At 51.5% G+C, this 10201-nt stretch overlaps 1 protein-coding gene across 1 annotated transcript; it reads left to right on the forward strand.

The window, feature by feature from the left end:
* The first annotated feature begins 5186 nt into the window (after positions 1-5186).
* On the forward strand, positions 5187-5990 carry LOC139698322 (uncharacterized). Its single transcript, XM_071597216.1, has one exon. It carries the CDS (start codon positions 5187-5189, stop codon positions 5988-5990), a length of 804 nt encoding a protein of 267 aa, XP_071453317.1.
* The last annotated feature ends 4211 nt before the right edge of the window (positions 5991-10201 follow it).

Here is a 10201-nt window from a genome sequence, read left to right on the forward strand (position 1 = left end):
CCTCCCCCCTTTCACTTACGGTTGGCGCGTCCGAAGGCGCTTCGGCGTGTAGGAGCGCCGTCCGCGAAAAATCATAGTTTGGTCACCCGATTCTTTTTTGGCCTTTTGGCTAAGATCAGAGTAGAGTCCGGCCCTTGGTTCACTTCCAAGTCCCCTCCGGACCGGTCCGCTCGGCTTTTCCGCGGTCTGAGGGACCGCGAAACAAAAGATTAAAAAATTTTAAAGTTTTAATTCAGCGCGTGGAACCCACCAGGATGAAGTCTAGGTGGCCGCCGAGTTAGGCGCTGAAGCCACTAAACCCGCTTCCCGGTCACTACGGCTGGTCTCGGCCAGTACGGGAGGAATCGGGGGGGAATTTAAATTTTTTGGGTATTTGAGATAATGGTTTCTTGGTAGATATTTTCTTCCACAAATACCTGTCGGAATGTGGTGGTCAACAAAACCGATCGGGCGTAAAGCTCGAAAAACTGTTGTTTGACCGTCGTCGCGGCCGAAAATGAAACCGCGCGTCGTTCAAATCATCCACCCTGCTCGGATACGTACGCGATTGACGGAGAGCTCCCCCTGGGGTCCTATGGCGGCGTCGCGGCCTCGTTGCTCAAGCTACCGGTCCATGGCGGAGTTGCAAGTACACCGGGGGCCGGACCTCAATTTGATCTTAGCCATAAGGCCGAGAAGAAGAAATGAGGGAGCCATAATGTATGAGTTTTCGTCGAAATATTCATGGGTTAAGGGTTGGAATCATTGGCTGAAAGACGACTCAATGCAAGATTGAAATTATTGAATAAATTTGATCCGCATGTCTCAGAACCGGGGTCTCGCAAATTATTCGTACTAATATATACATTGGTCGCTTGGATCATGCATATAAAATTCGGGAAATAGATGCCAGAGCTAGAAGACTAAAGGACATCTTCTCCCCCCGTCAATACGGGATAGCAACTGACGGGTTATAGATAGGAGAAATTCCACTAGCCACCCTCAGCGTATAAAAAATCATTAGTTGTATTTATATTGCATGCTCTTCCACTAACCTTATGCGTTTTGTTATAATCCATTCTTTCCGAATGACCACATTTGTGTTTATTTCATCTGTTTTTAAGTTTCCATTTCATTTCCTCGTCCCTCTCCGCGGGGGGAAATTACTGCTACCAGCAACGTTGGGTCGAATTCCTTGCCTTTTACAGACTCTTTCGGGGTGGAGTGCTACGTGGTACATTTTCATGTGGTAGTGATGTTTAAATTTCTTGCTTGTTTGTCCTTGCTTCCGTGTTGTAGGATGGCTTCCGTGCTGCATCAAGGGGGTCAGTTTTTTAGTTTTTTTGCGGTATATGCGTTTGCATGAGTATTGGTTGAAGGGATTTTTGCATGAGTGTGTGCGATGCTGTGGGTGTATTTTTGCGTGTTGTTTCTTGTGCATGTGGTGTATTTCCTTTTTACAGTTGGTGACCTAACACCCCTCGCCACACGCCCTTGCGGCTGCTAACGGGGTATTATGTAGATATAGATGAACTTTATGTTTTTTACCGGACTGGGCATCCTAAGCGCCGAAGTGCCTTCGCACACACTGCCCGGTGGAGTAGGGGGCCTCGACGACTCGAATTTTCTACTCCGCAGAATCGAGAGGTGGAAGGGGGCGGAGGAACTAGCACGCGAGGATGCTTTTCTAATAAACCCGCCTCCCCGTTTTTATGTGAAGGACGTGGTGGCATGGGAGGGCATTAAATCATGGCACCACGGGGCCTGGTGGACAATATTCTACGGCCTGAAACACCGTGGAATGTTAATTGAAAATTTTTCCTTTTGAACAAACAAAATGTTTAAAAGATGTAAATGCTGAAGACCGAGGGGGCGATGGAGGGCTTTCCCGTTTTCTAAGGGACCGCGGAACGAAAAATTTCAAAATTTAAATTTTAAATTTAGCGCGTCGCGCCCACGAGAATGAATCCTCGCGTGCTGGTTCCTCCGCCCCCCTCCTTCTCTCGCACTCTGAAGAGGAGAAAAGTCGAGGCGTAGGAGCCCGACTCCTCCCCTTCCTTTCACTTACGGGTGGCGCGTCCGAAGGCGCTTCGGCGCGCAGGAGCGCCGTCCGCGAAAAATCATAGTTTGGTCCCCCTATTCTTTTTTTTGGCCTTTTGGCTAAGATCAAAGTAGAGTCCGGCCCATGGTGCACTTCCAAGTCCCCTCCGGACCGGTCCGCTCGGCTTTTCCGCGGTCTGAGGGACCGCGAAACAAAAGATTAAAAAATTTTAAAGTTTTAATTCAGCGCGTGGAACCCACCAGGATGGAGTCTAGGTGGCCGCTGAGTTAGGCGCTGAAGCCACTAAACCTGCTTCTCGGTCACTAAGGCTGGTCTCGGCCAGTACGGGAGGAATCGGGGGGGAAATTAACCTGTCGGAATGTGGTGGTCAACAAAACCGATCGGGCGTAAAGCTCGAAAAACTGTCGTTTGACCGTCGTCGCGGCCGAAAATGAAACCGCGCGTCGTTCAAATCATCCACCCTGCTCGGATACGTACGCGATTGACGAAGGGTGCCCCGTAGGTCCTATGGCGGCGGTGCGGCCTCGTTGCTCAAGCTACCGGTCCATGGCGGACTTGCAAGTGCACCGGGGGCCGGACCTCAATTTGATCTTAGCCATAAGGCCGAGAAGAAGAAATGAGGGAGCCATAATGTATGAGTTTTCGTCGAAATATTCATGGGTTAAGGGTTTGAATCATTGGCTGCAAGACGACTCAATGCAAGATTGAAATTATTGAATAAATTTGATCCGCATGTCTCAGAACCGGGGTCTCGCAAATTATTCGTACTAATATATACATTGGTCGCTTGGATCATGCATATAAAATTCGGGAAATAGATGCCAGAGCTAGAAGACTAAAGGACATCTTCTCCCCCCCGTCAATACGGGATAGCAACTGACGGGTTATAGATAGGAGAAATTCCACTAGCCACCCTCAGCGTATAAAAAATCATTAGTTGTATTTATATTGCATGCTCTTCCACTAACCTTATGCATTTTGTTATAATCCATTCTTTCCGAATGACCACATTTGTGTTTATTTCATCTGTTTTTAAGTTTCCATTTCATTTCCTCGTCCCTCTCCGCGGGGGGAAATTCCTGCTACCTGCAACGTTGGGTCGCCTTCCCTGCCTTTTACAGACTCTTTCGGGGTGGAGTGCTATATGGTACATTTTCATGTGGTAGTGATGTTTAAATTTCTTGCTTGTTTGTCCTTGCTTCCGTGTTATAGGATGGCTTCCGTGCTGCATCAAGGGGGTCAGTTTTTTAGTTTTTTTGCGGTATAGGCGTTTGCATCAGTATTGGATGAAGGGATTTTTGCATGAGTGTGTGCGCTGCTGTGGGTTTATCTTTGCGTGTTGTTTCTTTTGCATGTGGTATATTTCCTTTTTACAGTTGGTGACCTAACACCCCGCGTCAATCGCCCTTGCGGCTGCTTGCGGGGTATTATATAGATATAGATGAAGTGTATGATTTTTACCGGACTGCGCATCCTAAGCCCCGTAGTGCCTTCGTACACACCGCCCGGTGGAGTAGGGGGCCTCGACGACTCGAATTTCCTACTCCGCAGAATCGAGAGGTGGAAGGGGGCGGAGGAAATAGCACGCGAGGATGCTTTTCTAATGGTATCCGCCCCCCCCGGTTTTTATGTGAAGGACGTGGGGGCATGTGAGGGCATTAAATCATGGCACCACGGGGCCTGGTGGACAATATTCTACGGCCTGAAACACCGTGGAATGTTAATTGAAAATTTTTCCTTTTGAACAAACAAAATGTTTAAAAGATGTGAATGCTAAAGACAGAGGGGTGCGACGGAGGGTTTTCCCGTTTTCTAAGGGACTGCGGAACGAAAAATTTCAACATAATAAATTTTAAATTTAGCGCGTCGCGCCCACCAGAATGAATCCTCGCGTGCTGGCTCCTCCGCCCCCCTCCTCCCGCAATCAGTAGAGGAGGAACGTCTTGGCATTCGAGCCCGACTCCTCCCCTCCCCTTTTACCCACGGGTGGCACGTGCCAAGGCGCTTCGGCGCGTAGGAGCGCCGTCCGCGAAAAATCATACAGTTTGGTCCCCAATTCTTCTTCTTAGCCTTATGGCTAAGATCAGGTCACTTAGTGGGTCAATAACATCTAGGGATAGCGCGTATAATATTATTAATAAAAATATAAAAGTCACCGACAACACTGGCATTGATTTAGAAAGACATGTGACACGCACTTCCCCACAAAGGCGTCCTAAATTACAGTCAGGCACTAATAAGGACGTTATTCAACATCAAAATAATTTAACTATACTTGTTATAAATTGCAGAAGCCTCAAGAACAAATCAGCGGATCTAGAACACATAATCCAAACTTATTCCGCTGATATAGTATTAGGCACAGAGAGTTGGCTGTGCAATGATATTAATGACCAAGAAATTTTCCCAATAGATTTCAAAGTTTACCGACACGATAGAGATACAAGACCCGGAGGAGGGGTTTTCGTGGCAGTTAAAAGTCATTTTGAAAGCAGGCAAGTTTCATTTGAAAATAATAACATAGAAAGTGTTTGGTGCACCTTACTACGGACCAATCAACCCAACATAAATTTATGCTCTTTCTACAGACCTCCAGACTCAGATTTGAAAACACTTCACACCCTCAACGATCAAATTCACAAGTTTACACGTAAATATAATAACAGCATAAACATAATTGGTGGCGACTTTAACCTCCCTGGTATAGATTGGGACAGCAATATCGTTAAATCTGGGACCCGCGATCGCGAATCTTGCAATTCCATGATGTAGCGGCCATGACGAGCCGGCGCGCCACTAGCCGCTCAGTTCGCTCGAGGCCCGCGAGAGGCCACCGGACGCCCGAGGGGCGACCGGAAGATAGTTCCGGCGTGCGCCGTGAAAGTGAAGAGGGAGGTCGCCTCGATAAAGGGAGGGAGTCTGCTACCGGACTTTGGCGACGGGAGATTGCATATAGGGCAGCCGAGCGGCCATTTTTGTGTACCATGCACGTGTGCAAATAAACGGATACGGGTGTAAAACGTGTGGGAGCTTTATTTCAACCCCCACTCTCTCCCCGGTCAACAACGCGCTATAAAGTGGTGACCCCGACGTGATCGCAGTTTTTTTTTACGGGGAGTTAGTTTTTGTCAACCACGTGCTCGCGATGGAATCTCCAGCGGGAGCCGTCGCGGGGGAGGATTCCGGTGTTAGTGTGAATCGTGTGGCGTTGAAACTGCCGGCATTTTGGCCTGATAGACCAGCGCTATGGTTCGCGCAGCTTGAAATACAGTTCAGCCTCGCGGGCATTACGAGAGATGCCACTAAGTTTATGTACGCGGTGTCCCAGTTAGACAGTAGGTACGCCGTTGAGGTAGAAGATGTTATCACAAATCCCCCGTTGACCGACAAGTACGCAAAATTGAAGGCGGAGATTCTTCTCCGACTTTCCGCGTCTCAGGAAACCCGGATCCGGCAATTGTTGGAACATGAGGAGATCGGAGACCGGAAACCCTCCCAGTTCCTGCGCCATCTTCGGACGCTCGCCGGCTCATCCGTCACGGACGACTTCCTACGGTCGCTGTGGCTGGGTCGGCTACCGTCCAGCCATCAGACCATCCTAGCGACACAGGCCGGAGTGGAGCTAAACAGCGTCGCCCAACTGGCGGACAAAATCCACGAGGTGTCTCACCAGCCGCGCGTGGCCAGCACGGCGATGGCGCCGGACGTAGAGGCGCTCACGAGGAGGGTGGATGAGCTTACGCGGCAAGTGTCTTCCCTTACCAAATCCCTGGCAGAGGGGAATTCCCGGTCCCGACCCACGTCGCGCCGCGGTAATTCGAGGGGTAGGGGCCGTTCGGCCTCCCGCCATCCCACATGGTGCTGGCACCACGACCGATTCGGCCCGAAGGTGACGAAGTGCAGGGAGCCGTGTACATACGACGCGGAAAACTCGGGGGGCGATCGCTGATGGCGGCCAGCGACAAGTGCCCCGGCCCCTGCCGTCTCTTCGTCACCGACGCCCGGACAAAAGTCCAGTTTCTAGTGGACACGGGGTCGGACTTGTGTGTCTTCCCCCCGCGCCCGTGTGAAAGGTAAGCCTGCGGCGACTACGTACGAATTGTTCGCGGCGAACGGGTCCACCATTAAAACGTACGGGTGGATGGTGTTGTCCCTTAATTTAGGCCTCCGTCGCGCATTTGAGTGGCGTTTTATCATCGCTGACGTTGACAGGCCCATTATCGGGGCAGATTGTTTGGCATTCCACGGGTTGCTGGTCGACATACGTCACCGGCGTCTTCTTGACGGTGTGACGTCGTTATCAGTTGCCGGCCGCGCTGTAGATAGTGTTGTACATAGCGTATGTGATAAATTTAAGTGTATAGGTGATGAGTGCCCATTTTTCTCCTTGTTACGGGAATATCCCGATATTACGCGTCCCGCAGGTGTGCCAAAAAGACGCAAACACGCGATAGAACATCACATTCGGACCACGCCCGGCCCGCAAGTGACGAGCCGGCCCCGGAGGTTGGCCCCCGCCATGCTTCGTATCGCCAAGAGCGAATTCGAGGGTATGGTCCAGATGGGCGTTGCAAGGCGCTCGGACAGCGCCTGGTCCTCCCCACTCCATATGGTGCCCAAAGGTGTGGGAGCATGGCGGCCGTGCGGAGATTATCGGGCCCTCAACGCGAGGACGATTCCCGATCGGTATCCGGTGCCGCACATTGAGGACTTTTCCCTTTCACTGCACGGGAAGGAAATTTTCTCCACAATTGATCTGGTGCGAGCTTATAATCAGATTCCGGTAAGCGAGTGTGATGTTCCAAAAACGGCAATAACAACGCCTTTTGGGCTTTTTGAATTCCCGGTGATGACCTTTGGGTTATGCAACGCAGCGCAAACCTTTCAACGGTTTTTAGACGAAGTGCTGCGGGGACTTGATTTCGCATACGCGTACATAGACGATATCTTAATCGCTTCGTCCTCCGCGGAGGAGCACAAACACCATTTACGCCAGGTTTTCGCGCGGTTGAACGAGTACGGACTAGTTCTCAACCCCAATAAATGTGTGTTTGGAAAGAAGCAAGTGTGTTTTTTAGGATATTTGGTGTCGGGAGAAGGCACAAAACCTTTACCGGAGAAAGTGGAAGCCATCCAACGATTCCCCAAGCCCGTGGTTATCAAAGAGCTAAGGCGTTTCCTTGGCATGGTGAACTTTTACAGGCGCTTTGTGCCTGGAGCCGCCAACCTGCAAGCCCCCCTAAGCGCATTGTTGTGCGGTCCGAAAGTGAAGGGAAACGCGAAAATATGTTGGACGCCCGCTTCCGAGAGCGCCCTCTCTCGGTGCAAGGAGTCGCTCGCACAGGCCGCGCTCCTCGCACACCCGGACCCGGCCGCTCGCCTGGCTGTGGTGGCGGACGCTTCTGCAGACGCCATCGGCGCCGTTCTCCAGCAGAGCACCCAAGGGGGATGGCAGCCCTTAGCCTTTTTCTCCAAAACATTAAATACCACGGAGAGGAAATACAGCGCGTATGATAGGGAGTTATTGGCGTTATACAGGGCGGTCCAACGTTTCCGCCACATGGTTGAAGGTCGACAGTTCGTCCTCTTCACGGACCATAAGCCATTAGTGTTCGCATTCCGACAAAAGACGGATAAATGCACGCCTAGGAGGTTTCGGTGGCTGGATTATATTTCGCAGTTCACTACGGACATTCTCCACGTGTCGGGCAGGGAGAATGTCGTCGCAGACGCGTTGTCTCGGTGTGCGGAAGTGTCGGATCCCGTCAGTCACCAAATATTAGCCAAGGCACAGGAGGCGAATCCGGAAGTGAAAACGTTCCTTAAATCCGATTCCGCGTTAAAGTTGCATAAAGTGAACATCCCCGGTTGTGACGCCAATATTTACTGTGACCTGTCTACGCAGACAGCCCGCCCCTTCGTCCCGGCGCCCATGCGGAAACAAGTTTTCCTTTCCCTCCACAATCTATCCCACCCCGGGGTGAGAGCCTCGGCGAGGCTAGTGTCATCCCGTTTTGTGTGGCCGGCGGTAAAGAAGGACTGTCGGCAGTGGGCGAAGGAGTGTATCCCGTGCCAACGAGGCAAGGTGACGCGGCACGTAATGTCGCCTGTGGGTACCTTCCCACTACCTGGCTCGCGATTTGAGCATGTGCACGTCGATTTGGTGGGTCCCCTCCCTTCGTCCCAGGGGTTCCGCTATTGCTTGACATGTGTTGACAGGTACACACGCTGGTTGGAGGCCATCCCCATCCCAGACATAACCGCGGAAACCGTGGCACGAGCCTTTTTCGCGGGATGGATGGCGCGTTTTGGGACGCCTCTGCGTGTGACCACCGACCAGGGGAGGCAATTTGAGAGCCACCTCTTCCACCAGCTAGCGCAGATGACAGGAGTCACGCATTTGCGAACAGTCGCATACAATCCAGCCGCCAACGGGATGGTGGAGCGAGCGCATCGCCAGCTGAAGGCAGCCATCCGCTGCCATTCCACGGACTCGTGGGTGGACGTCCTCCCGTCCGTTTTATTGGGACTCCGGGCAGCGTGGAAGGAAGATCTCGGCGCGACCGCCGCCGACCTGGTGTATGGAGCATCACTACGGCTCCCGGGAGAATTCCTCTCCCCATCACCGGAGACACACCCCGAGGACCCCACCAGTTTTGTGACACAGCTGCGGGCCCACATTCGGAAGCTCAGCCCGCACCCTGCATCTCGCCACGGAGGTCGACGGACATTCGTCTTCCAGGACCTTCCGACGGCCTCGCAGGTATTCGTGCGGAACGACGCGGTCCGCGGAGCTCTACAGCCACCATACGACGGACCTTTTGCGGTCCTACAGAGGGGGGAGAAGAACTTCCTGCTGCGGCGAGGCAACCGTGACGTGCGGGTAGCAATAGACAGGCTGAAGCCAGCCTACGTGGCCGCAGACGATCCGGAGAGGACCCCTCCCATGGGGGAGACGCAGGGAGCACCCCCAGCCGCCGAGGAACGAGGCGCACCCGAGGTGGCGCCCAAGGAGGATGGAAGGAAGACACGCGCCGGGCGGCACGTGCACTTTCCACAGCACCTCCAGGACTTCGTGCACTAATAATTTTTTTTTCTCTTTCTCTCCCTCCCATGCGGTGCGTTACTACCGGGGGGGGTGATGTAGCGGCCATGACGAGCCGGCGCGCCACTAGCCGCTCAGTTCGCTCGAGGCCCGCGAGAGGCCACCGGACGCCCGAGGGGCGACCGGAAGATAGTTCCGGCGTGCGCCGTGAAAGTGAAGAGGGAGGTCGCCTCGATAAAGGGAGGGAGTCTGCTACCGGACTTTGGCGACGGGAGATTGCATATAGGGCAGCCGAGCGGCCATTTTTGTGTACCATGCACGTGTGCAAATAAACGGATACGGGTGTAAAACGTGTGGGAGCTTTATTTCAACCCCCACTCTCTCCCCGGTCAACAACGCGCTATACATGATAAAGTTGGTTCAAAGAAACTCCCTCCATCAAGCAGTACGCATGCCCACCCGTGGAAAGAACATATTGGATCTATTTCTTACAAACACGCCGGAACGTATTATTAGTGTATCAACTGATGAGGGCTTGAGTGACCATAAAGCAATTAATGTCCATTTGGACATAGCAATAAAAAATATTGTTAAACCAAAAAGAAAAATTTATAATTACCATAAAGCAGACTTTGAATCTTTTGCCAATCAATTAAACTCTTCACTACCCGAGTTCAAAACCCGCTTAAGTCATGTCAACGTGGAAGAAACTTGGACAGAATTTGTCAATATCATGCAAAAAGGAATCGTAGACTTCATACCTATAAAATACGTTAAAGCAAATCGCGACCCCAGGTGGTACAATAAAGACGTTAGAAAAGCCCTTCGAAAGCAGAGAATGCTACACTCTAGGGTAAAGAGGGCAGGCATGAACACATCATCTCCTGAGAATACACAATTATGGGACACATATAGATCCTCTAAAATTGAAACCAAAAAACAATTACGTAGCGCCTTACTGGAATTTAAACGCAAAGTATTTTGCGAGTACTTGGACACTGACCCCAAAGCTTTCTGGTCATATGTTAGGGAAGTAAATGGGAGTAAACAAACCGTGGCTTGCTTAAGGGATTGTAGCAATGTAATTCATACAGACAGCGAGGTTAAAGCTAACA

The sequence above is a fragment of the Hetaerina americana genome, unplaced genomic scaffold (assembly GCF_022747635.1).
Source record: "Hetaerina americana unplaced genomic scaffold, ioHetAmer1.1.p SCAF_810, whole genome shotgun sequence".
In the NCBI taxonomy this organism is placed as follows: Eukaryota; Metazoa; Arthropoda; class Insecta; order Odonata; family Calopterygidae; genus Hetaerina; species Hetaerina americana.